The following is a 27,657-nucleotide window of genomic DNA, read 5'->3' on the forward strand; positions in this document are numbered from 1 at the left end:
CGTGCAAAGCGGCCTTGCGCTGCGGCGTGTGCGGAGTCACCGAAGTGTTTGTAAACACGGGAGCAAAAGGTGACAAATATAAGGAAGGGGAGAGAGAACGGGCCTGGTGGGTACGATCACTAATGATCTTCCATGTGGCCGTGCATTCGGGGAAAGGTAAAATCTTATATTAGCTAATACACACAGACAGTAGGTTTAAAATCGACAGGCAGTTCGAAGAGATTTAATTCGCTTGGTGTCCTGTTAGCTAGCAACCTAGCTGACCATCTCAAACAAAACAAGGCTACATAGATAGCCTTCTAAATAATTTTATTTAGCTGGCTAGCTACTTCAGACTCAGTAGCAAAACAGGGCAACTTTAGTGGTCGGCAACTATGTTGTAACGTTAAGTTCATTAATGTCCACATAGTAGTTAGCCGAGCTCATCTACATAAGCTTTTTTATTTTGGAAAGGAATCTTATTTCAGAGCTAGTCTAATCGTGTTACGCTTTGAACATTTGATCGCTAGCTATCTATGTAAGTTAGCTAACGTTAGTTAGCTATCAGTACGAGTACATTAGCGACAGTAAAGTTCGCTCTCTAATAGAGTTAGACTGTGGCTACATTTACCTACAGCAGTATAGATTTCTAACACGGTTTGTAGAGCAGACCGCTAACGTCTGTTATTTATCCACTTCTCTTCTGTTGTTTTGAATATTCTTAGCTGTCGTTTAGCTGCCATGATTCGATAGAAAGTGTGCATGATATAATGGAGATGCTAAGAGACGACATTTGAACAGGCCTGGTTAAATAGATAACAATTCAAGGAGGTAGCATAACATTATTAAAAACAGATGGTACCTTGATGTCACGGTAGTTTGCGAACGTCTAGCTACAATATGTGGGGAGATTTGTGTAAATGTCGAACGTAATAGCAGGTAAGATGTAACTTGCTACGGCTAGCTAACTCGACTTGGATTTATGTCAGGTTTTCTGTGATGCGCCGACGCGCAGTAGCAGATGCTGCGGTTGCTACATACGTATCAGTTTCATGAAGTGTGATCATGTACTTCTGAACATTGTACTGCTCAGTAACTGTGCAATCCCCAATCCCAAGAACTCCGGCACTGCTGTCTTGCTAGTTAGCGTTAGCTAATTTATTTGTATGCTGTATCGCTTATTAGACACGACCGGCAGGATGACTGAACGAACTCAAAACCCTCGCGCTGCCGAAATATTCTGTACCATATTGCAAGAAGACGTCATGCTTTCCCGCAACAACATCACCTTGTAGTCCACTTTGCGTCAAACAAGGACAGTTTTGGCATATCTGTATTCCTACTCGATCGAACGGAAATGCCTTGGCCGTTTTCCGAGTCGATAAAGAAGCGCGCATGCAGATACCTGCTGCAGCGGTACTTGGGCAACTTCCTGCAGGAGAAGCTCAGCTTGGACCAGCTCAGTTTGGACCTCTACCAAGGCACTGGATCACTGGCGCAGGTTCCCTTGGACAAATGGGTATGTAACAGGGTTAATATTGCTTTGGGGTTTGATATTTACGTCTGAACATTGGCACGACACATACACAGGTGTATGCTAGTGATATGTCATATGTCATGAATGTCTGTTAAGTTTCTCTTGGCAGAAGCTCTGCTTGTTTTGTCCACATATGAGTCAAGGCTAACAGCGATTAAAAATGAGAGACCCTAAATAAATAGAACGTTCTGTCTGTCATTTGAAATCATTCAGCACACTTGAGTTAGCTTAGAAAGATGTCAGGGTTGTATTTTTTACAAGGCAGCAAAACAAGTTTTTATATCTGACAAAAAAACTGTGTCTGCAGTCTAATTGGATTTAACTAAAATGTCTGTAACTACAGCACCTATGAGAAATAAAGCAAACAGTTGGAAAGTATGGTCCTTCAATTGGTCCTTCCTGTTCACTGCGTGTGCGTCCTCCCAGTCCTTAAACGAGATCCTGGAGTCAGTGGATGCTCCCTTTGAGGTGACAGAGGGCTTTATCCAGACCATCTCTTTGACTGTGCCATGGGCGTCGCTGCTGCAGGAGAACTGTGCCCTGGAGGTCAAAGGGCTGGAGATGGTGTTCAGGCCCAGACCACGTATGGGTGAGCGGAGAGGATCCATCATTTCGGAACTGAATGTAGCACTTGTGTTTGTAAATGAGGAAGTGTCTATAACAGTTTCACTGTCACCTTTAAGGTTATAGACGTGGTAAAAGGTGTAAATCAATGGTTGGAACTGAAACAGATGTGTAATTATTCTAAATGTAACCGTCTTACTGTGGGAACCAGCTTGTATCATATTCTAATGGGAGTGTACCTAATTGGATCAGGGTGCACTATTGTGAGTCGAGAGACATAATGCCTGCTGAGAAAATGTGATGTACAGAAATGTGTTTGGGGATCCGAACCATTGACATCCTGGCACTTGTTGTACCTGCAGCATCAGGGACCGAGCCCATGTACTGGTCCAGCTTTATGACCAGCAGCATGCAGCTAGCCAAGGAATGCCTGAGCCAGAGGCTAACGGATGAGCTGGGGGAGGGCTTCCAGCCCCTGGAGGGCCTGGAGAAGTTTGCAGAGACCATAGAAACGGGTACCTTCTCCCACTCTCATAGCACAGGAGCTGTTAGCGGGGCAGATAGGCGAGCCATGTACTAGGGGTACTAGGTCTTTGTGGAGGCCATGGTTCAGCATGTTTTATGACATAATGTAAAGCACTCAGTCTATCAACAGGGAGCAGGTGTACTGTGAAGTAGATTGAATCTGTCATTGGTCCTCCAAGGTGGGTTAGAGCTCAGATGGGATTCTTGGATTGTTGCCCACTAGAACTAGAATTAGAATCCTTTATTGTTCCATGTTCTAGTTGTTCTAGTCACCTTGAGAAATCTATTATTTATTTATAGGCAATATTAATTTAAATAATTATACTCTGCTTATGTTGGTAGGTCCAGCATGATATTTGCAGTATGTGTGTCATTTATTGTCCTGTTGCTTATGTTACAGTTTGCTTTCTGTTTTTTTTTGGATTTCTGTTAGTTTTGAGAAGAGTGAAGGTTACCTTTCTGGACACGGTTCTCAGGATTGAGCATGTTCCTGAAAATTCCAAAACAGGAATTGCTGTGGAGATACGGATCAATAAGTAAGCTCAACTAGAGTGGCCTGGAGTCGTTGCTGAGACTAGACTGAAATTGAAATTTCTGTTAAATGCTAAAAGATGTTTACTGAAGTGCAAGTTTGTGTTAAATGAGGAATTGGGTGTAGAGGTTTAGATGGCATGGCTTTTGTCAGCGAGATCACATGTGCAGCCTGTGCCAGGCCTTAAGGCCATGTCTCTGGTGCTGTGCAGGACTGTGTACTGTGATGAGACGGGGGACGAGGGCCCAGGCATGGACGTGCACCAGCCCACCACATTTGCGCACAAGAACCTCCAGCTCACCGGTGTCACCATCTTCTGGGACGAGTTCTCAGAGGCCGCCCGCACCTGCCTCAAGTCCCCCTCTGCCCAAGCGGTCAGTGCACCTCCGCATTTCTCTGCAGTTTCCCACCCTGCCCCACCCCCTGGCTCTGCCCCACCCCCTGGCTCTGCCCCACCCCCGGCTCTGCCCCACCCCCTGGCTCTGACCTTTTGTCCTCTCTGCCACCCTGCAGGAGACGGAGGCAAAGCTGTCTCCCAGCTGGAACCCTAGGATCATCTGCGAGCCACACCCCCAGTTCACGGAGCCCATCTCCACGACAACGCCCTTTGAACCTGTGCAGATTGGTGGCTTGAATGGGAGAGTGGAGCTGTCTCTTCTCCTGAAGCAGAATGAAGCCTTGCCTGGAGCAAAGGTTGCATTATGTTCATGTGCAGCTGTCCTTCTGCCAATGATGTCTTGTGCTTCTAGTTTTCATGAAGTGTATTCTCTCCGTGTTGTCTCTGAATGACCTCATTGCTTTTCAGTTGGATGTTGATGGGCAGATCGATTCGATGAATGTGCTGCTGTCTCCACGTCAAGTGCACCTACTCCTTGACATGTTTGGGGTCTTTTCTGGCTCAGGTGGGTTCCCGTAGCATCCCTTTGCAGTAGACCCTTTCATCAGATGCAGCGTCCTTTTACTCCTCTTGCTCCACTACTTTGGAACACCTTGAACTCATGTCCTTGTTGGAACATCATTGCTGAATGGAGAATTAGACATCTGAGTGTGATAATTGTAAGGACTCATTTACCCTAGTGGCTGTGTGATTGGGCAGCAGTGTTGCATAGTTTTAACAAGCAGGGCTTGTAACTGAAGGGTTGCAGGTTTGATTCCCTGCTGGGACACTGCCGTTGTACCCTTGGGCCAGGCACTTAATCCAGCTGTATAAGTGGATAACATTGTAACCTATGTACATTGCTCTGGAGTAGATAAAATAAGATAAAAGGCAGTAGGCATATGTAGGTACATATCGGTAGTCAATAATTGCTTGAGTGACTTGGAAAGGAAAACATAGTGAGGGTGAGGGGAAATGCTGGGTCTTGTTGGGAGAGTCTGCCAACTGAAAAAATGACGCCCTTGGCTTGTTTGTGTGAGCAGCGGGGCCGGAGCGGGCGGGGCTAGGGAAGGACAGGAAGAGCCGGCCGATGCAGCAGGAGGATGAGTACCGGCTGCACATGGAGCTCCACCGCTGCCTGAAAAGGGACACCATGGCCACCGGCACGCTGGGAGACACTGACCTCTTCGAGAGCCAGACCACCAGGACCACATCCAGCCGAGGTGGGGGACAGATCCACACCTCCTCTCATTTTCAACATCAATAGCTTTGCCTGATAACTGTAAACCTGCCGGTGTTCGCTTGAGTAAAGCACTTAAGATTTAGTGCTTAAGTGCTTTAGTAAGTATCTAGCTGCATAAATGGATAACCTAAAAATGTTAGCTGTGCGAGTTATCCTGGCCAAGGTGTGTTCCAAGAAAAAACACAGTAACAATCAATAAATAGCCAATGCATCTTTAGAAAGTTGCCTTGATCAGGCAGGCTCCATGCAGTACTACCCTCAAATGCATTGTCAGACCTTGTTGCCTGTCTGAGATACCGAAAGGCGTTATGTGGATTGTGACAGTGTTTGATTTATGTCTTTGGTTTTTGTTGTGGTTCTTTGTCTGAGAAGAAGACGTGTTTTTCTCCATGGCCGAAATGGACATGTCTCACAGCCTGTCGTCCCTCCCCCCTCTCGGAGACCCCCCCACTGTGGACCTGGACCTGTCACTCAACAGCAACTTCACCCCCTCCCCAGGGGAGTCCCCCTCTGGGAACATGGCAGTGAGTCTGTCTCTCCATCAATGGAAACAATCTATAGCATTTAACAACATAATGACAAGCAGTCCAAAGAGAAGGTGCACAGACAGAGAACTGCAGTTCTCTTTATTTGGTCTCTTCATATTTCTAATTTCTCAAGAGCAAACAAACATGTTGTACACATTCAGTGCAGCAATTAGGTACATACAATGCTGTGAAAAAGTATTTGCCCCCTTCCTGATTTCTTTTATTTTTGCATATTTGTCACACTTAATTGTGTCTAATTGGTTAATTGGTTAATTGAGTAACTAGGGGGCACTTACTTTTTGGATAACTTTTTTCCTTCAATAAATAATTTTTTAAATTTTATTTATTACATTTATTTTTATCACGGACCATGTGCAAAATACATTAACCTCAAAAAGAGGAAAGATGCTTTGTCCCAGATTTAGGTACTAGCTAATTTCCATCTGCAGTCCCTGGGCAGGTGAAGGAAACATTAAAACACAAAACAAAACCTAACATCACCACTACAAATAGGCCAACATCCTCTTCATACCCATGCAGGCGCTCGCACACACACACACACACACACACACACACACACACACACATACACAGACACACAATATCACACTTCATAGGAATAAACACATGACAGAATATAGATATCAAAATATTACATACATATATCCAAAGTTATAAAATCAGGTCATCAGAATGTCGAATTAATGCTGACAAGACTGGTTACTTAAAATCCATTTTTTTAACTTCACGAGAGAAAATATGTAAGTCTATTCAGGTTTTCAGATTGGCGGGGAACTTATTCCATCCTTTAATGGCTTTGGAAGAAAAGGCAGATTGTGCAAAGGCGGAGCCTTCATTTAATGATCATTTTGTGTTTACTCTGGTTGTCTTTGTCTTACATTAGATTTTGTTTGAAGATCTAACACAATTAAGTGTGACAAATATGCAAAAATAGGAGAAATCAGGAAGGGGGCACTGTATGTGTAGATTATGTATAAGAATTTGTCATTTTTAGATCCATGTTGGTCAATATTAGTTCAGTGGAAATTTATGTCACACTGCGTAATCAATAAACTTTGCTCTTAAGTGCATATAATTGTATCTTCTGCATAATTTTGTCACTCAGACTGTTTGGGATGAGTATCAGGACGCCCCAAGACAAAGGGAGAAGCAGGTGCAGGAGGCCCCCTTCCTGTCCCGGGAGCCCCAGCCCCCACCAAAGCTGCTGCGACAGACCTGTAAGTCCCAGCATGCATCAGTGCCCTCTGTATTCCACTTCTCTCTTCCAGCTGAAGGAACGAAACAAGTAAATGTACAGATGTCTTACAAGAGATAATTTTGATATGTTGACACTTGTTAAAAGCAGATTAAAATCATTAGTTGGTTTCAGTTCACTTTTCGCTGCAGTTGCGTGCCATTAGGCTATTATCATCTTCATTTTCCTAGACTGAACTTTCGGTTTTTTGGTGGTACTTCCTTATTTGGTTTGTATTGATGAAATAAAGCAGAAATGTGACTTGTTCAAATTGGGGTTCTGCAGGGAGTCTGTGTGGGTATTTTGTTTACCGCTTGTCCTCATTTTGTCCCCGCTTGCCGTCCCTCAGCACACCCCTCGAAGGCGCACTGCGACGAGTCCCGGCCTGAGTTGGTGTTCAAGCTGGCATTGGGCAGTGTGGTCGTGTCTGTCCTCCACATCGACCCGCTGCCCCCGCCCGACACCGCTGCCAGCCCCCTAGCCCTCATGGCCTCAGAGTTCTTCCAGCGGCTGAATGGGTGGGGCCCCAAGCAGCTCCATGGGGGGGACCTACTCCTGTCTCGCCGTGTATTCGACGAAGCCTGCCCTCATGACCACCTCAGGTGAAGCTCTGTCCCAGGGTAGCACTGAGGCCTCCAGTGACACCAGCAATCACACTCACAGGCTGCGGATTTGTATAATCAAGCGTGAGAGTTATTTCTCCTCCAGTGACTTTTGTTATGCTGCAGAGACCTTTGTTGTTGAATCTTGCCACAAATGTATTTTTAGTTTTCATTCTGAATTCTGAAGAAGAACTAACCTGTTATGGTAATAATCATGTTACAGAATTCAGAGACAACACGGTTCACATATATTATATTTACAGAAGCAGGCAGCAAAAGGGTTCTATATGGATGCAACTTTCAAGGCTAGTGCTGCAGCATTCATAGCTGAATTGTGCACGCAAGTTGATCTTGCATTAACATCTTACCAACAGAGCGTTGCATTGTGGGAACTTTGTTCGTGTCCATGAGCAGGTTCCTGGGGTCAGCAGTGAAGGTTGTCTATGAGCAGAGACAGGGCTCCAGTCTGCGTACCCTCAGCAGTGATGTCTGCCTGGGCCAGATGGAGCTTCTGGAGTGCCTCTTCCCCACAGACACTCACCCCACCACCCCCCAGTACACAGAGGTTAGAGTGCCCCCTGTCTGCATTCAACTCCCAAATAGCTATCCTTTCCATTGGTGTAAATATCCTCAAGAGTGCGCCTGTATACAGTGTGTTCTTGTGACTAAGATAAGCTGTTATTTAAAACATTTGAGCTGCAGTAAATCACCAAATGACTCGTTGTTCATTATGTTTCACTAAAGCTGGTGACATTCGATGCCGCTGCCGACAAGGAGGCACAACCTTCCCCCTGCTTACACCTGCTGTACAAATTCGCCGAGCGCAGAGGCGCACAGGTAAAAACTGAGCTCATGTCTCATAGAAGCAGACTCATGTAAGTGCTGTTCGTGGCGAGCCTCTCAGGTGGAGAGTGTTAAGCAGCGTCTCGGTGCACTGGTTGTCACTAATGCTGTTCACCCCCCCACCACCACCACCACAGGGAGGGCAGGTGCGCCTGAGCACTATGCCGCGAAAGGCTGAGTTCCAGGTGGAGCTGGGCCCGGTGCGGTCCGAGCTGGACATCAGCATCGTGGACAGGCTCAACTCCCTGCTGCAGCCGCAGAAGCTGGTCACTACGGAGACCATGGCCTCTCACATGTACACGTCCTACAACAAGCACGTTAGCCTGGTGAGGTCGCGTCATTGAACAATTTTTAAGAACAATGCATAGACCTAGTGTCTTGACGAATGGCTAGTGAAAAAATTAATAACTGAAATGGACCACAGTGGAAACTAAATCTCCAAGGGATGCAACTCATCCTCTCATCTGAGCTGAGTGTGTCTGGGCTCTGGGTGAGTGCAGGTTATTAGCCCACGACACCAAAAGACAGAGATTTTTATTAGCTTCATATCATCAGGCAAAAAAGGTATGGTTTCTGTGACGTTATCTTGATTCTTATTCAGACCTTCTCCGTGTTACTTGACTTATCATGAGCAATGCTGTTTCTAGGGATGGCTAAAGAAATCATATTTTGCATGTACTCTTTATGCTGTTACTACAAATACTTGTCTAACCATCAGTTTTCCAGCTGTTTGAAAATGCAGAATCCTACAAAACTACCAATAGTAACAGATTTATTGTACAATTTGAACTCTTTCTTAAACCTCTTAGGAAAGAGAAACATTTTTGTTCTTGTTTTGTATTTTCGGTTAAGAAATATAAAGAAAATACTTTGCTCAGTTGCTGATTGTCTTTTTATTCACAGAGATAGATAATAGAAAACAGAAGAAGAAAGATAGAAATAGTATTTATCAATATAAAAGTGAAGCTACTACAATTCAGCAGTTATACCATAGTTTGGGCAAAGCTAAGCTTATAACAACAAAATGTTATATTTATACACCACAAACCCCAATTTTAATGGTGAAAATCTCAGGGAGTCTCTCCCCCTGCCATATTTTATTCCTCAGGAAGAGAGATTGTTCATGCACCACAGTTACAATGCAAATATTGAGTCTTTTCTTTTTGATGTTGCAGTGTCAAGGTTGAGGTTGGTTGATTGTGGCTCATGACACTCATATCAATAAGCCTAACTTTGTTGTTAATGCATTTAGTCCCTGACTGAGTGCCCTGTTCCAAGCATACTGTGGGTCATCATGTCCCTAAAAACAGTGCACCCCCCCCCCCCCTTTCCTTCCAGCACAAGGCCTTTGCTGAGGTCTTCCTGGATGACTCGCGCACCCCGGCCCACTGCCATGTGTCGGTGGTGGTGAATGCGCCGGTGCTGAGACTGGCCGTGCGCTTCCCCATCCCGGACCTGCGCTCGGACCAGGAGAGGGGCCCCTGGTTCAAGAAGTCTCTGCAGAAGGAGGTGCTGCACCTGGAGTGCACCGACCTGGAGCTGAAGACCGAGTTCACCGGGGGGAGCTCGTCAGAGCAGACCAAGATGGAGGTGACCTTTAAGGAACTCAACGGTGAGCTCTTTCCCTGTCCCACCCGAGCCCAACACCCCGCCCCTGACCCTGTGTCGCCTGCGCTGTGTCTGTAATTTACCCTGTCCCTCTCCAAAATTCACCACCCCCGTTCTTTCCCTCTGTCCCATCTCACCCAGACTGTGTCTGTGATTCACTTTCTCACTGTCCAAAATTCACCCTTCTCTCGCCCTCTGTCCCTCACATAAACCGTGTTTATAACTGACCTTCTCACTCTAAAACTCACCCCCCTCTCTCCATCTGTCCCTATTTCACCCACACGGTGTCTATAACTGACCCTCTCACTCTCTCAAATGAACCTCAGGTCTCTCTCTCTCTCCCTCTGTCCCTATTTCACCCACACTGTGTCTATAACTGACTCCAATTAACCCCCCTGACTCTCCATAATTCGAAAATGGAGGTGGCGCTATTTTAGGTCATAGTACTACTAGTCTTGTAGGGTAAATACTCATTGGAAGCTCTCTCTTCTCTGAGAGAGTTAGCGGTACCATAATTTACACATCATAATAGTGCATTGTGCTTGTTTTGTTGGTGGCCTTCCAGTCGAATGACTGATTTACAGAGAACTGGCAGAAGAGCCACCAGTGATGTCAGCATTATGGTCAACAGTGCATTAGTTACATTAACTCCTTCAAAAAATGGGAGCAGTTTTTAAAACCAAATAATACAAGTTGCCATATACCTGCAGCAATGCATACATATGCATACATAAGGCTGTCTAAAAGATGCAGCAGTCAAATGGGCCACCCAGTGCAGTTACAACTAAATACTAGCATGCATATACATTTTGGTATTTTGTACAGGACACATATATTTCCAATGCTTACGGTACACAGTTATAAGGTTAAAAATGTTAACCACCTGAGTGCTGAATAACTGCCCCAGCACAACAGGAGCCTCTTTTGAACCCACTCCTAAGGCACATGTGTGTGTGTTTGGCAAAGCATGCCTGCTGTATTGAGAGTATTGGCTCTGTCCCCACAGGGAAGTTGCAGGATGACACCGACCAGCCCTCCGCCAGGTTCCTCAGGGTGTCGCACGCCATGGACGGGGACATGACCTCATCGGACAGCGGCAAATTTGACTGGCCGAGGTGAGTGGCCCTCTGCCGCCTGTCCCTGTGGGCGGGGTGCGGGAGTCCTGGCGGCTGACCCTCCGTCTTTGCTCCTGCAGGGTGGTGCTGAGGGTGAACCCTACGGCTGTGCACTCCATCCTCGAGCGTGTGACGGCTGAGGAAGAGGAGGGGGCCGGGGGCCACTCCCCAGAGGAGGACGAAGGAGGCGCGCACTCCCTGAAGGATGTGTGTGATTTCGGGAAGCCCGATCCCTCCCCTTTCTCCTCCCGCAGAGTGATGTACGAGAACGAAGAGGTAGGGTGCACAGGATTTCACAGCATTTCACTTCTCTCTTCATCATCACACGTGTTGTCAATTAATCATTCAGTCAGACATCTTGAGAATCTGGGGTTTGGTTTGCCTTCCAGTTTTGATTGGCTAAGCTTTGCCATATGACTTGAAGGGTCATTTTAAGGGGGGTTAGGGTATGATAGCCGAATGCGCGCAGGACTGCAGGTATATTGATTTCTTGTATGTGTATGAGTTGGTGCACAACTATCTGATCACACCCACCGTTTGGAAATGTGGACCATTTGTGATTTGTATTTACAGGTATTAGGTACTTTGCAGTGGGTTAAGAGCTGCAAGAATGTAATATTATTACTACTACATTTTTAAGTTGCTTTTATTCAGAGAATTTGACATATTTTTTTGTATGGAACCGCTTGAGGTTCAGTGTTTAGCTTAAGAGTACAAATCCAGTGCCCCACGCTTTACCAAACCTGTAATCTTCAAATCAAGATTGTTAAGCTACTATGCCTCTATTGCCCCATCTGATACCTAATATGTTGAATGTTGTGCCTCCCTCACACACACACACACACGCACTGTCCAGATGGTGATGCCAGGGGACGTGGGTGAGATGACCGAGTTCCAGGAGAAGACCATGAGCAATTCACGCTACATCTTGGAGCTGGCCTTGCCAAACGTGCAGCTATCACTGCCAAACAAAGCTTTCTACGAGAAACTCCATAACAGGTATTCCAGTGATCAAGAGCGAAAAGGCGAATCGGGACAATTGCTTTGTCCTGGATATAACAATGCAGCTATTTATGTCTTTCTTTTCTATTATTGTTCTTTGTCTTTCCTTCTCTCCCCTCCCTCCCCCGGAAGGATAAACAATGACTTGTTGCTATGGGAGCCAACAGCGCCATCCCCCGTGGAGACAGTGGAGAACGTGTCCTATGGTGTGGGACTGTCGGTGGCCAGCCAGCTGATCAGCACCTACAGCAAGGACAGTTTCAGCCAGTTTCGCTCCTCAGCCCCCGAGGGTAAGGCTGCCTGGCATTACATTACATTATTGTCATCTAGCAGACGCTCTTATCCAAAGCAACCTTTTAATGTTGGATTGTTCCCTCTATCTACCGCAGTTGATATAGTTTAGTGAAATGATTTAGCTTAAAACTCCTGTACATGTGATGGAAGCACATGCAGTATAGCCTTTATTGATTAAAACACAACAGCATGCTTCTGCTTTGCTGCTGTAAAGGCAGTTTGTAAGAGATCATTCCAAACTTGTTTTTGAACAGTATATTGATTCCCTCCTCATTGATCTTAGAGGACTTGTAATGTAGCCCCCATTTCCTCTGGCAGTTGAAGACTAAACAGTGAATCAGAATCTGTAGCCAATAGACTAGCTATCACTTGTAAATGTGGGAAATAAATACACCATCATACCCTGTTTCTTGAAGAGGAGTCCAGTGCCTTTTAATCGTTTTTAATCCCTTAATCTCAGATGTATTATTTTAGAAGATAAATGGAATATTTAAGTGCATTCCGTCAGGGAGCTCCTGTTAATGAGTACGCTCAGCCAGGTCTCTGGGGCGTCCTGTTGCAGAGGAGGAGAGTGGGTCTGAGGACGACACCCTGCAGTACTATTCCCCTGCGGACCTTGGGCTCAAAACCCGGAGGAAGAAGAAGCACGAGGCCCAGAACAAGAGCTCCCAAAGCCTGTTTTCCATCATCCTGAGCATCAGCCACGGGCTGGTATCCCTGCAGACCACTGTTAAGGTACCCAGCACTGTCGGAGTCAGGGGCGTGGTCGTCCCGCTGAAAAACTCCTGCTGTTTTTTGGCCTGGCATGTGATTTATTGTCTGTTCCTGTTGCTACCCCCCCCTCCCTACAGCAAGAAGATAACACCGTGCTGAGAAACAGACACGGAGAATTCTGGGTGGAGGTGGAGAATGGAGTTATTTTCAGCGTGACACAGTACGAGGGCTATAAAGATCAGCACTATGTCTGTCTCCACACCAGCAACCTTTGCCTCTATCATCAAGGTAAGAGGTGCATTCAGGCAGCTTTTTCTTAAATGAACAAAGCTTTCAGTCACTAGTACTAATTAATGCAATAGAGAACATCTAGGGGGTTTTGCATTAACGTTCATTACATCATGATGCAAACCTGATGCAAATGTGAACACAAAATGCAGTGTCAAATGTCATGTACAAAACTGTATCCTGTAATAACTAGAAGACTAGATATTGGGTAAAGTTGTGGAGGATGAAGGGGGTTGCTGTGGTCAGCTAAGTCTGGCATTGCCTCTAAACAAAGGTAAATGGTGAAGGGGTATTTTCATGCCGTTTTAGTGTGTAAAGGTAAATATCACTGTGTGTGTGTGTGTGTGTGTGTGTGTGTGTGTGTGATTGTGTGCATGTTTCTGCTTAGGCCTGGTGGATGGAGACGTCCCTGTTACAGACATCAAACTGCCCAGCCGGACTCGCCCCCACTGGCTGGAGCCGGCCATCTACCGCTCGGAGGAGACATGCCCAGGCAAGGCATCCCCTTCAGAGGGCATTGGCCTGGAGGCCCACAGCATGCTGTCTGTGGCTGTCAAGATCTGCTCCCAGAACATGGAGCGCAATGTGAAGGTAGGTCTATGCTGCATGGTGAGATTTACTGTTGAAGGATTGGTGGATCACAGACATGCCTGGCAGCTGAGTTCCCATTCTTCCCTCTCTGTATACGGTGCAGTGCCTCTGCGATATCACTTAAAACATGATATTCTGTAGCCTGAAATCCCTTATAGAGTTGGTTTAAAAAGGAATTTGTATGTGGCACCTGTTTAATATTGTAATCTTCTTAAGCAAATTTGTGCTACCTTATTATGCTGCTCTCTCCAGGGAGTACCTAGACCATTGCCTCCTGACCTTTTTAGATTAGCAGAAAGAAATGGAATATTTAACGCCAGCTTTGGCATTAAATGAGAAAGCGTTGGCATGAGAAAGTATATGCCTTATCGTCTTAATTCTGAATTTACATTCCAAACATTATAGCTTTCATTGTAGTGCTGCAGGTCTCCTGTAAGAATCACTGATCAATCACTCATAAATCATTTCCTTAGAAAGATTAACATGGGATGTAGTGTGACGTCATAGTGGCTGTGGTAATTTATGTGCATTTTGATATTTGTGCAGGATTGTATGACTCCACTTACATACCTCAGTTGATTTGCATTCACTGGATTGGCTCACAAGAGAGGGAGGGGTGGCACAGGAGGGTGTGTGCTGTGTTGATTGGCTGACAGAGCTGGCATTTACCTCCACTTGCAGGAGTACCTGGTGGCGGTGGGCGTAAGAGGATCCACCCTGCAACACCGCGTGGTCCCCTCGAGCTTGGGCTGGTACGACCAGGTAAACCTAACTCCCAGCTTCCCCTGTTTTTCTCACTTCATCAGAAATGTATATACTAGTTTGACTGTTTTGTGAGGAATTCTCAGAGTGCTGTCTGGCTTTTGTGGGGTGCAGTTTCAGCGCTAACTCCCAGCAGCATAAGAACTTAGTCTGTCTTTTTGTATTTAGGTAAAGGCTTTAAATCTCTTTTTGTTTTCTATGCAACAGATAGTGGATTTTTTGAACGTCTCAGATGAGCCTGTGCTTGGCTACACCCCTCCGACCTCCGTCACAACTCTCCACCTGCATTTATGGAGCTGCGCCTTAGACTACAGGTATTGACCATCAACATTTACACAGGGTTTGGTCTCTCTGTGTCTATAAGCTGAGACATACTAGAAGCATGTCCACTGTAAGCAAGGTGAAGCATACTAATGTGTACTGCGTGCATATTTTAATAAGACACATTTCGTCCTCAAGGACTTTGTAGTAACAAGATGAATAACTGGTGCCCAACACTGAATATTCTGTCCCTGTCACCAAATGTTCCATAAACAGAACTCCAGAACTCAGCTAATTCAGTAGGGACAGGAACTCCTCTTCTTAATCAGGTAGAGAGGCAGTGTGTGCAGCCTACCTGACTAACTGTGTCTTCTCCTCTGCTGTGTAGACCTCTGTATCTGCCCATCCGGTCTCTGCTAACTGTGGAGACCTTCAGCATTTCCAGCAGCGTCTCCCTGGACCATTCCTCCTCTACTCTAAGGTGGGTGCTGCTGAAACACCAGCCAACTGGGCATAGATGCCTGATGAGCTGTTTAGGAAGTTCCATTTGATACACTTTATTTTATACTTGAACTTCTATTGCTGAGCTGCTGTATTAACCCCATCTCTTTCCATCTTATTTAAGATAATGTGTGATCTTGAGGTCCTTGCGCTGGGGAATGACTTTCTTTGTTTTGTGTTTTAGGATCATTTTAGATGAAGCGGCGTTGTTTTTGTCTGATAAGTGCAACGCAGTTTCTGTGAATCTGAACCGAGGTGAGCTCAGCAGATGAAAGTGTCATGAATTTGGGAAAGAGTAAATGTGTAACGGGAGAGTTGACGTGAGGATGTGGCGCTCGTTGGAGCAATTGGTCATGCCTGTGTTTTTGCACCACAGATTACGTGCAGGTGGTGGACATGGGCATGTTGGAGCTGAGGATCACAGCGGTGAAACCTGGAGCAGATGGGGCAAGGGTAGGTGCCGCTATACTCTGGCTATGGCTACACCACAGTCCTTTGGTTTCACAAGGGAACTCTCAAAACCTCTGTTGCTTTTTCTTGTAAGATGGAGCCCAGGTTTGAGTTGCGCTGCTCTAGCGATGTCATCCACATCAGGACGTGCTCAGACTCCTGCGCTGCTCTCATGAACCTCATCCAGTACATCGCCAGCTATGGTGACCTGCTTCCCCCTCCTGGCCCGGAGGCCAAGAGCAGCAGCTCCAAACAGAGAGCCAGGGTCAGTATTACTCCGCCGCTCTGTCTACCTGCTGGTTTTGTTGCACTTCTCTCTGTCAAGTGGAGCGTTCGGCCCGTGTAACTGGCACCTTCCTCCTGCGGCTCCTTCCAGCCCGAGGCTGCCGGCAGGCCCCCTTCCCAGACTCCTCTGCTCCCCGAAGCGGACCAGCAAATGCTGCAGGACCTGATGAGTGAGGCTATGGAGGACACGGACAGCCAGCAGGCTCAGTCTCCACAGCCCAACGGTGAGGCAGCGACTCTAGTGACAGCCCTGAACCTGAACCTGACTCGAGCGATAAGCATATGACAGTTACCTCTCTGCACATCATATACAGTGTCTGAATTGTAGCAAAGGGATGTTAGTCTGGTTTTCAACTTTGTAACAGGTATTTGCTGTTGCTATTAAAATTATTTAATATGAAGTGCACAGAGGCAGAAGTACCACCTTAAATGCAGTCAGGTCAAACATAATCACCTGCTAAAGTCTGTTTCATACTTTAAACCGGCATCAGTCAACACCAGTAACAGGATAGCGTATCCTGTAACTGACAATCATAATCGCCTGCTAATCACCTGCTAATCAGCTTCTGTGGTAGGTGATACAAACATAATCACCTGCTAAAGAGTGTTTCATGTTTTAAACTGACATCAGTCAACATCAGTTACAGGATAGCTATCAAGTGAAGATAAAATAAGAAATAAGGATTTCTTGTGCCTCCGGTTTGTTGCTCAGCCTTAAAAAACATGATTGAATTCTGTTGCCTCTGTCAACACAAAACGTATTGATTTACCTTCAGACTCATACTGTCTGAGCAGTCTAAACAGCTGTATTATAAAAGCAGTGTTCACGCTCGTGTTGGACGGAAGGAGGGCGGTGTTAAAGGGGGGAAGTCATCCCCTCTCTGCTCCTGCAGGACTCCACGAGGAGCTGAGGCAGGAGATGGAGCCGCCCCGCTCTGACCTCTTCCTGTTCCCGGACGAGAGCGGAAACCTCTCCCAGGAGCCCAGCCCCACCTTCCCCACCTACCACACCCCCCTCATCTACACCGCCTCCTCCGCCCCCGCCCACGAGAACGACGACTTCTGCATCCTGGAGACCCCAGGCTCCGGAGCCGCTGTGAGGAGCCGCTTCCTTTCCGCATACTAGAGCAGTAATCGTCTACTCTGGCCTGAGACAGCCCTCTCCCAGATTCTATTTTCTAGTCCTATGCTTTTCCCACAGTGGCCTGTAGACACCTCCGGTCAGCAAGGAATGCCATTTGCCCCTTGATTCACTTAATACCACCAGTCACTTGTTTTGTTAGATTTCTAATCAAAATACAATACACTTCCTACTCCTGTTGCAGCATTATCTCTTTCACAAATACCTGTCATTTAGTAGAGATGAACGTTTCAATCTCAATTTTATTTCACAATTGTACCCTTCAAAACCTGCTTGATGTCCCTTAACCGCAAAATGCAGGTCATATTTGAGACAAATGTAAGCCATGTTTGAGCCGTGATGGCTGTTCACACTGAAGATTGGCCCGGTTTGTTTCCTGTCCTGCTCCAGGATCGGGATGAGGAGCCAGTGGTGAACAAACTGACCCCAGACTCCATCCAGATCAAAGATAACCACTTCAGCCTGCCCGTGGGCCGCACCGACTCCAGCAGGGGCCCCCTGAACTTCCCCGTCCCCGAGGTGCGCTACCTGGTCAAGGAGATCTCCGTCGTCTGGCACCTGTATGGGGGGAAGGACTTTGGCAGTGGAGCGTTCATGTCCTCCCCTGCCAGGAGCCGAGGGTAAGAATGCTCGCGGGGCCACTGCTAACTGTGGCTAGTGAATCGCCTTTCATTGAGAAGGTTTAGGTTAAGATTTAGGGAAACAACAGGGTTGAAATTGTGAAATTATGTGTTTGTGAGCAAACAGTGGTGACAGTGGCAGCAATAGCAGTGTAAGTGCATGATGAATCAGTATTTAAACACAAAAACATTAATGGACATCAAGGGGCCATATGCATGGTACACATTGAGTGTGTGTGTGTGTGTGTGTGTGTGTGTGCATACCTAGGCATGTAAGTGTGTTCCTCTGTCATTTCAGCAGCACCCCCCACAGCTCCCCCTCTCAGACCCCCGTGCGGCAGGGCCGGTCGGGCGGCCGTGCGGTGGGCGGGCGAGGGAGGAACCTCGACGTGCTGATGGAGATCCAGCTCACCAAGGTACAGGAACACATCCCCTCCTACCTCCACACTCATCCAACCCAGTTGCCCATCATTGGTATCCCATCTGCATGATCAGTTTAACTGAGAGGTGTTCCATTTGGGGAAGGGTTTTTTTGGATAGGAGTCTTCTCCAGTGTCTTTATCCAGATTTCCACCATTCATATAGCTTCAGTCAGGTAGGAGCAGAACCAAGGCACCTCTGTTGAAAGCAGGTTGGTTTCCTTTCACTGCCCCACTTTACAGGTGAAGTTCCAGCACGAGGTGTACCCCCAGGTCCCGGCAGACCCTGGCTCCACAGTGGCCGAAGTTCCCGTCTCCCGGCAGGTCTTCACGGTGCAGGACCTGGAGATCCGCGACCGGCTGGCCACCTCTCAGATGAACAAATTCCTGTACCTCTACTCCAGCAAGGAGATGCCTCGGAAAGCCCACTCCAACATGGTGAGGAGGAGACATGCCCGCCTCATTTGCATACATTTGTCATGGCGCCATGCAGTGGTTGAAGGGCGTCTCCATCTCTCCTTCAGTTGACGGTGAAGGCGCTGCACACGTGTCCAGAGGCGGGCCACGCCCCCCAGGAGTGCTGCCTACGCGTGTCGCTGATGCCACTCCGCCTCAACATAGATCAGGTGACGCAGGGGACAGAAGGCTGTTTATACAGGCACACCAGCTGTACCAGACTGCTCCACTGTGCAGTTTCACATTTAACCCCCATTAGACACACACACTCTGGGGGCAACAGTGTGGCACAGCGGTAAGGAGCAGGACCCATAACTGAAAGGTTGCTGTTCGATTCCCTGCTGGGGAACTACTGTTGTATCCTTGGGCAGTTGAATCAGTAAATTTCCAGCTGCATAAATGGATAACATGTAAAACTGTAACCTACCTCACTCTTGATGAGAGCATCTGCTAAATGACAATAATGTAAATGTAATACATCTGCTTTTCTAACATGCTGATAGCAGCTTGGAAAAATATTCTGATTGGAAAAACACTCAAACTGACGTATTTACCTCTCTATAATCAACCTATGTCTGAATTCCCAGTTTTTGCTTGGATGCATTTTGGTCAACATTGGTCAGAGTAGCCCCCTCACAAAAGCCTTTAGGCCAATACCAGCACAGTGTGGTCAACATAAACATGTCTTTGTGCGTATTTAGTGTAACCATCTTTCTGCCTGCAGGATGCGCTGTTTTTCCTGAAGGATTTCTTTGCCAGTCTGGCTGCTGAGGTTGAACTGTTTGCTCCGCCAGACCAGGAAGGTGAGTCTGTTCACCTTGAGCGATGTCCTCACAGGCAATGCATTCGCCTGATCTTAAATCTAAAGCAGCGCTTTTTGAGGGGAGAGGAGATTTTGACTGTAACTGCTTACGCCGGCCCCACACTAGAGGATAATTGGGCCAATTTTGGGTCCGATTCGCCCCTCCCGATGATCGGGGGGGGGGGGGGTGTTCCCGAGTCGGGGCTGGTCGGAACCGATTGTCTGCCCAAATGATCCTGTAGTGTGAGGGGTTTACAGACGGCTTAGTGTTACCGACTTGATTGGAGTCTCCCCAATTTCGAATCGTAAATATCAAACATGTTTGATATTTACGACTTGAAGTCCTGTAGTGTGAAAGGAACAGCAATGGGATCTTGAGCAGAAACCCACAACAGCCAATGACAGCGAGATGACTGAGCAGCGTCACCAACCCAGCAGTTGACAGTTAACCTTCGTACAAGCCCAGAGCACAGTAATATTAATATGGAGTGGCATCTCCAAGGCAGTGGAAGGTCACAGAATGTATAAAAATGACTACATTTCTAATGATCACAGGTTTCACTCTCCCCTCCACCTGTGTATAAATAACAAATAGCTTGTAGCAGTAGCTTGCACAAGCCCCGTTTGAGACTAACAATAAAACTTTATTTCCAACTCAACTCCAGCTTGCGCTGCAAAATGTATTAGCCATGCTGATTCCGTCTTCTCAGCCATGACTTCATCCACAGTTTTTTTTCTCCTATTTTTTTCGGTGCAAAACATGCACACAAAAGTGCAACAAGCTGAAGACGAAGTCTGCCTCCGTGTTGGTTTTGCTCTGAAGTCACGTTTGATCGCGAGTTTCTGTAAGATCCAAAGTCCCTGGAATCGCCACTCTGAAATCGTTTAGTGTATGGTCCTGCGTCTTCACTGAATCGTCTGGTGTGTGCGTTCTTACGATTAAAATATTAAAAATCGGTCAAATCTGTCATTATGTTTGTGGTCTCCCACGTTTTTAAAATTGGTTAAGATCTGAAAATCCTCTAGTGTGCACCAGGCCTTAGTCTTGTTAAACCATGGATGAAACCTTGGGAAAAACCTACTGAGTTAGCCTGCAACCTGATTTGTTTTCCAAGTGATTATGATTTTTTTTACATTTATATGTTATTGTTATACTTAAAATATAGTAGTAATATACTATTACATATTATTATACCTTAGTATAACAAATATACTGAGTATGCCATTAAATGTATATTTTACTATTCACATCATAAAGTTTGATAAAGAACATAAATTGGATTCAGGTAATATATTCAGTATGTATTTTGTGTATCAGAGATCGTTCAAAGTGCATGATAGTTCCTGTTTTCCACAGTGCTCATGCTGTTGCCACACACCTCCTTCGTCAGATTAGGTTTATTTCTGTCTCACGGCTCTCCGATTTCCACACCGCTGTGGCACACAGCCATCAGTTCTCACAGAGAAGCCCACATACAAGCAAGCATTATGGCACACAGTGTAAATATCATGGCTAACAAACAGCAAACAATTTGTCGCTGGGATACTAGGGCATAATCGATTGCATTATGTAATTCTGGTACGGATGCATGTGTGAAAACTACAGCCAGCGAACTGTAAACAAACTGTCATGGATGAACATCGGTTTCCAGTTTGCTTTGCGATTGTCATGAGGTGGTGCTGAGGTGTGACTCCAGTAGTAGTTTTATTGCACTGCTCTGCTGAGGTGTGACTCCATTAGTAGTTTTATTGTAGTGTTGTGCGTTTCAGTGAAGAAGCCCCCTGCCCCGGACCTTGCCTGCAGCTTCCCCAAACATGGGGTTTCCTCCCAGGACCCGGCACCCATCATCTCTGTACCAGGCCAGAGCCGGCCCAGTCAGAATGGCATGACCCTGCGGAGCATCGCTGATGCTGTAGAACCCGAAGCCTCCACAGCGTCCTTCACTGACCAGCCCATCTTCTTCAGGTATGGCGCTCCATACCACCATGCAGATATGCAGCCGGAGAGAGTACTGTCACCTATCAGGCTTACTATTATTGTTACTGTTGTGTGGCAGTGGTATTGCTGGGGTTACTGTTACCTGTTGGGGATTGTGAGAGAGTTGGCCTATGCTCTACACGTAAATTTAAAAAAACCATACACAAACACAGGAGAACCAGTCTACAGCCACCAGCACACAAAATGGCTTCTAAAAAGTGGCTACACACCTGTATATAACAAGCCTAATTAGGGTAATTAGGGCAGGTGTGACCGGTTAACTGGTTCATAGACAGACAAAACAATTAACAAAACAATTAAACAATTACCAAACAAACAATTAAGATAAACACAAAACCTGTCTCAGCTGTAGTTGATTGATTAAAGCACCTATGCACAAGATGGAAAATGGACAACTCAATTTACACAGCTGGACATCCAAACAACCAATTTAACAATTAAACAACCAACATTTAACATTTAGTCTGTGGGGATGGAGTGAAGGGCTGCTCCTTCTCAGGGATGATGTTGGGGATCGCATTGTTACCTGTTGGGGTTATGGTTACCTGTCAGTGTCACTGCTGCCTGTCAGGGCTACTATTTTCTGTCAGACCTAATGTTACCTGTTAGGGATATTGCTGCCTGTCAGGGCTACTATTTTCTGTCAGACCTAATGTTACCTGTTAGGGATATTGTTATCTGTCAGTGTCACTGATACCTCTGAGGACTACTGTTACCTGTTAGGGATATTGTTACATGTCGGGGTTGTTGTTACCTGTCAGGGCTAAAGTTACCTGTCAGGGTTACTGTTAATCTGTCAGAGTTATGTGCACTCAGATATTTCCTGCAACAAATACAAAATGTTGTGCTGGTCTCAGATTTCACAATTACTTCCTGCCTGTTTGAATGTGGTTTTAATTTTGTAACTTTATTCTTTGCCAGTTTGCCAGTTTCTATTTCGTTATTGATGGAACTGGCAATGGCTGGCCAGGGATTGGGCTTTTGCTAAACAAATGGATAATTTGACATCATTAGAGGGCAGATATTTACATTTCGCCTGTCTAAATATAATGTGAGGAACACACACAGTGTTTTTCATGCCCGTGCTGTGTTTCAGGGAGTTTCGCTTCACGTCAGAGGTGCCCATCCGTTTGGATTACCACGGGAAACATGTGTCAATGGAGCAGGTGCGTAGTCATAAAAAGAACAAATGCGGGCACACAGGGGATGGGTTCTGAGGTTGCCTAGCTACTGTTATCCTTTCAGCTTGAAATCAAGAGAAACTCAACTGTAGTCCATGCACACCACTGTCAATCACAGAAATTCATTTTATGTGCTTGTTTTTATCTTCCCTCCTCGTTCTAATTTAAAAAAAGGAAAACCGCAAAGCTGAATTGCCCTCCACGGCCCTGATAACGGCTTATCACGTTTTGAACGTGGCGTGAGCTAAAAAAACAAAAGAAGGAGTGGAGAGCCCTCTCTGAGGGGCCGGAAATGGGAGAGCAGACGTGTGTCCTCACGTTTTGTGGTGTGCTTTGTTTCAGGGCACGTTCGCCGGCATCGTGATCGGGCTGACCCAGCTGAACTGCTCTGAGCTCAAGCTGCGGAGGCTGTGCTATAGACAAGGGTGCGTTTGTCATTCACCCCCCCCTTGCATCATCAACCGACCTGCCTGGCACGAAAGGGCCATCTGCACCAAAGAGCTCTTTATTGTGATGTCACAAGTGTTTTTCTGTGATGGCTTATATCTATGCTCAGTAGTTTCATTTAACTGCAGAGTCTACTGTGCTAATATTGTATGGTTAATTTTATGTCATAGTGCGTGTATCTTTATATTTGTTTATATACTACATATTCAAACAGAGTTGTCTGTTGTTGGGTGGTTTTCACTGTCTTAGTCTTAATTAGTTTATTGAAGAGTGTTCTCTGTAGTCTTGCATGGCATAGTTATATATATTAAACAAAAGGGGGATATGTGAGTCAGGGAAGATTGTATGAATCAGCCTGTGACTTACGATAACTGATCTTCAGAGACAGAGAGAGGCTTGCTTCAGTAAACACAGATGAACAATCCATTAGCATCAAGGTGTTAATGCCCCGGAGAGTGCCAAGCTGAAAGACTGAGGTTGTTTCTCGGCTTCCTACTAGGCTGCTGGGTGTGGATAAGCTCTTCTCTTACGCAATAACTGAGTGGCTGAACGACATCAAGAAAAACCAGCTGCCAGGACTTCTGGGCGGGGTGGGCCCCATACATTCTCTCGTGCAGTTGGGTGAGTCAGTCGTGCAGCAGCATCAATGGACTAACTCAAACTGCACTCCTGAGTGCACCATCAGTGCCACACATGCAGTGGGGATTTACCATTTACCTGTTTTCCTGCTGTCTGTTTTGCCTGACCAGACGAGACAGCTTCAGAAATGATGGTGCCCCCTCCCCTTTTCCCCCCTCAGACTCCCTGTCTGACTAAGCAGTGTTTTATCACTAGAAGTGAAAAGGCCAGCAGAGATATTGAACAGCGCCTTTTCAGTTCTGCCTTTCAAAGACAGGAAGGAAGGCCTGTTTGTGTAGCTTGGAATTTAAGCTTGCCTGAGAGGCCTTTGTTGAAGACAGCAAGGGTTTTGTCACAGTGGAATATGATGGAGAGTGGTGGCTGGGCAAACATATTCTTTCTCCCGCTCCCTAAGAGGTCCCACGCTGAAATTTACTGTGCTTACACAATAGAGGCTATTGAATATCTTACCGAAGTTTAATCAAAGGTGGTACTTTGAAAAGGTTATGAATGTAAATCCTGAACAAACATCAAAGGCCGAAAATGTGCCCTAAATATTTTTTAATCTGACATCAGGATTGTGATTGCATCTTGTGTTGATAAAAAGATAGCTAGTGTTTTAAAGGACAATATCTTACTGGACATCTAAGCACTAAAATGGCAAACAATGACTACTTCCATTAACCACACCTTATAACTCATTTAGGAATTTCAATTCGAATTAGACATTTTGCCTATGTTCAGATGTCCTGAAGACAAATCCGTGTGCCAGCTTTAAAGAAAACCTGAGAGGGCCCTGCCAAAGTGGGTCCTGTTTCAGACGGAATGACCTTCTGCAGGAGGGAGTGTTGAGAGTGTAGTGTCTTCTGTCCTGCTGTGAACAGTTCAGGGATTCAGGGACCTGGTTTGGCTGCCGATCGAGCAGTACCGCAAGGACGGGCGCATCGTGCGGGGGTTCCAACGTGGCGCCGCCTCCTTTGGCACCTCCACTGCCATGGCTGCACTGGAGCTGACCAACCGAATGGTCCGCACCATACAGGTAATGAACCGTGCCTGTTCAACACCAAACAGCAGAGATGGTGCCAGGCACTGACTCTGGATCAGCTCCTGCTTTCTACAAAAATGGTTTAGATTATGGTCCATTAGCTGTTGAATCAGTGCCTGGAGATAATATCTATCCTGAACTCCCTAAAAACACAAAATCCACTCATAGGGGAAGTGGACATTAAGTCATATCCCCCTAATTCATATCCAATCTCATCTAAGTGCAAACAGTAGATTTTTATCTGATTGGTATTATCAGTGGATTATTTGTTGTTACTTTTTTCCTCACAATACAGGACTCAAATGCCCATTAAGTGGAACCATACCAAAGAGATTAATCACTATTTTGTTCCCTGATTGAATGACCCCCGCAGGCTGCCGCAGAGACAGCCTATGACATGGTATCACCAGGACCTGATGAGAGTGACTTGAAGAAAATAAAGCGGTTTTCTCATTACCGATTGGCTCACCAGCCAGTGGACCTCCGGGAGGGAGTGGCCAAAGCATACAGTGTCGTTAAAGAGGTATTTAATATGATTAACTAAAATGAATCAGTGTGACTTCTGCAGCCTAATCTGCTTTTGGTCTATTTTTTATCTTGCGTAATTATAATAGGTGTATGTTTCTTTTCAGAAGTTTGCGTTTTATGAAATATTATATTTATCTTTTGTCACACCAGTAAAACTGGAAATAAAGGGTTGTAATACAGGACGTTTTGATGTCGCTCGCAGGGAATCGCGGACACGGCGCTGACGATTTACGACACGGCCGCGCGGGAGCACGAGCAGCGCGGGGTGACAGGTGCGGTGGGCGGGGTCTTGCGGCAGCTGCCGCCGGCTGTGGTCAAGCCACTCATCGTGGCCACGGAGGCGACCTCCAACGTGCTGGGCGGCATGAGGAACCAGATCCACCCCGACGCTCGCCAGGAGGAGTCCCAGAAGTGGCGGCTAGGGGAGGAGTGATAGTTTTTTCCCCACCTCCCGAACTTCATGAACATGCTAAATAGCCAGTCGGCAGCCTGATGGCATTTCAACACTAGGGTATGTGGACGACCCCATCGCATGCGCTGGATGGCTGCCCTTCAGATGAAATCTCTGGCCTGACTGGGAGTACCTGCGTCCACTTTTTTACCCCACATTCTAATGGCAGCAAATGCGGTTGAAACAGCCGTGGCTGCTGTAAATAAATCATATGCTTCCCATAGACTTCAGCATTTGTATGTTTGTGTGGACTCGCGCAGCTTGTGGCCCGTCTCCCACAGTCTGCTGCAGTGCCTTCCTGGGAGCATCGTACTGTATTCTGCGGTGAGCGGTCTGCAAATGATGCAGGCGTGAACGTGGGGAAACATAACGTGCGCACGGTTAACACTGTCCCTGTGCCGTTTGCCTCCTGCAGAAAAATACTCCATTAATATGAAGTATAGTGTCATGCGGCACTGTCATTGGTGCATGGCTCGTCTTATTAAACCTGTTCCATCTTGTTTTTTTTGTCCATCCTTCCCCAATGTAAGGAATTCATCTCAAAGGTTTTAGCAGGGAAACGGGTAACAATGTGAAAGGTGACCAGACGTCTCTTTTCACATGCTCTGGAAGAAAGGAGCACTGGTGGGAGCCTTGGCTTTGTCTGACTTCTCATGTGTTAAAAAGCTTTTGTAAAAACAGTGTTGTGAATAGAACAATCTGGCTTTTGTCTCATATTATAGCCATGTGGTTACCTTTAATGTGGGCTCTGCATAACCAGACAAAAAAATAAAGAAAAAAATGAACTATAAAAAGTTAGATGTAGCTGAAATTCTCTTATAGTATCTTATACTGTGTTGTCACAAATTGCAGCAGCCAAAATTTGTATAGAACTCTTGGAGAAAATACTACAGTTATGATTAGAAAGACTTTTTTATTTTTACCATTTATGAAATTCTGTATCATCAAATGCACATCACATCACAAGAGAATTCTCTCCCATTCCTGAGCACAGATCAACAGTTCTTTGGTTCCCACTCATTGAAACAAGGGATTTCCTGACATCCGGCATAAGCCCTAGTAGGAGGGAGAAACTGCACAGCCAATCCACCTTCCACATTCTTAGAAAGTTCACTCATGCTGTTGGCTGTTGAGTTTTTTCCCCTCGGTCTTAAACTTGCCGTATGGAAGCATGTCTCAATTCCTTGTGTACTGTTCACTTACAAGAAAGCATTGCAATAACAGACAGTCTTATGGAAAAGTAATTGTACTCATTTATAGTTGGATCTTTTGTTCATGTTTCATTCTCATTGAGGTATTCATTCTTCATTCTCATAGCCAGCCCCCTTTGAGTGTTTATTCTTTGATATTTTCTTCTTGGTCACTGGCTAGTAAGCTCTATTGGATCTTTTAGAGGTTTTTAGTAGTGTTGATAATGGAAAAGGCAGTGAAATACTTTCAAACACAGTTAGTGTAAATCACTTTCACTTCTTTTTTAGGGCAAGATAAGCACCTGAAGATACTCTCTTCCCCTTTGCTTTCTCATACATACATATCTAGATGATACAGCTGTTACTGCCTGATGTATAACCAGAAGTCTTAATTACAGTGCATACTTTGTTTTCTAGCTACTCCTTTTTAGTTTATGAGGGGAACTTGATGGAAGATGTAGAACTTTATCATGTAGCAATGGAATTAATTCATATAATTTTCTGGGATTTAATTTATACACTACATTATTTGATTGGATTGGGACAAAAGGATTGCCCCTGTATATTTGTTTATATGTCCTGTGTAATAGGAGTGATATTTGTGAGCATTTAGGGAATATTATATTGCTTGTATATATTGTAGTTGCTGTACAGACTGGATAATGTTAATTTGTGCAAATTATATTAAAGCATGTGACATCCATAAAAGGGAAATAAACTATTTAACTTCTCTCAAAACGATACGACAAAATGTTTGGATCATTCTTTTTTTACGAGTAGCAATAACGTGGTTGTTATTAGGATGCCGCGGTACTTGAGAGATTGTATTGATGCTATGTCTCATAGTGTCCGCTGAGAGGCGATGGTGTGCTCTTGACGAGGGCACCATTTATTTTCATCTACCTA

At 45.7% G+C, this 27,657-nt stretch overlaps 1 protein-coding gene across 6 annotated transcripts; it reads left to right on the plus strand.

The window, feature by feature from the left end:
• atg2b (autophagy related 2B) lies at positions 1-27,444 on the plus strand. 6 transcript variants are annotated; one of them, XM_036541666.1, is made up of 43 exons: positions 1-156; positions 1,165-1,498; positions 1,943-2,105; positions 2,443-2,595; positions 3,039-3,141; positions 3,349-3,511; positions 3,651-3,830; positions 3,943-4,039; positions 4,557-4,736; positions 5,129-5,280; positions 6,410-6,521; positions 6,888-7,140; positions 7,555-7,705; positions 7,885-7,977; positions 8,121-8,309; positions 9,322-9,595; positions 10,598-10,706; positions 10,787-10,982; positions 11,563-11,705; positions 11,841-11,998; positions 12,565-12,737; positions 12,854-13,004; positions 13,393-13,595; positions 14,277-14,357; positions 14,565-14,671; positions 15,007-15,099; positions 15,304-15,374; positions 15,496-15,572; positions 15,664-15,834; positions 15,946-16,078; positions 16,748-16,950; positions 17,386-17,615; positions 17,914-18,031; positions 18,278-18,472; positions 18,559-18,660; positions 19,215-19,293; positions 21,063-21,258; positions 22,388-22,457; positions 22,815-22,897; positions 23,419-23,540; positions 24,422-24,576; positions 24,956-25,105; positions 25,313-27,444. In XM_036541666.1, exons 2-43 carry the CDS (start codon positions 1,337-1,339, stop codon positions 25,541-25,543), a joined length of 6,225 nt encoding a protein of 2,074 aa, XP_036397559.1. In that variant the 5' UTR covers positions 1-156; positions 1,165-1,336; the 3' UTR covers positions 25,544-27,444. The 6 variants fall into 6 exon arrangements, with proteins under 6 accessions (XP_036397559.1, XP_036397558.1, XP_036397555.1 ...); XM_036541665.1 differs by having other exon boundaries at positions 17,917-18,031; positions 21,048-21,258; XM_036541662.1 differs by having other exon boundaries at positions 21,048-21,258; positions 25,313-25,543.
• Positions 27,445-27,657: the final 213 nt, after the last annotated feature.

The sequence above is a fragment of the Megalops cyprinoides genome, chromosome 12 (genome assembly GCF_013368585.1).
Source record: "Megalops cyprinoides isolate fMegCyp1 chromosome 12, fMegCyp1.pri, whole genome shotgun sequence".
Taxonomy (NCBI): Eukaryota; Metazoa; Chordata; class Actinopteri; order Elopiformes; family Megalopidae; genus Megalops; species Megalops cyprinoides.

Excerpts from the sequence above, each read along its gene's own strand:
- atg2b (XM_036541662.1), top strand. The coding sequence starts at position 1,337 with ATGCCTTGGCCGTTTTCCGAGTCGATAAAGAAGCGCGCATGCAGATAC. Across the intron at positions 2,106-2,442 it reads CAGGCCCAGACCACGTATGG|CATCAGGGACCGAGCCCATG; the intron begins GTGAGCGGAGAG and ends TTGTACCTGCAG. Across the intron at positions 24,577-24,955 it reads GAATGGTCCGCACCATACAG|GCTGCCGCAGAGACAGCCTA; the intron begins GTAATGAACCGT and ends TGACCCCCGCAG.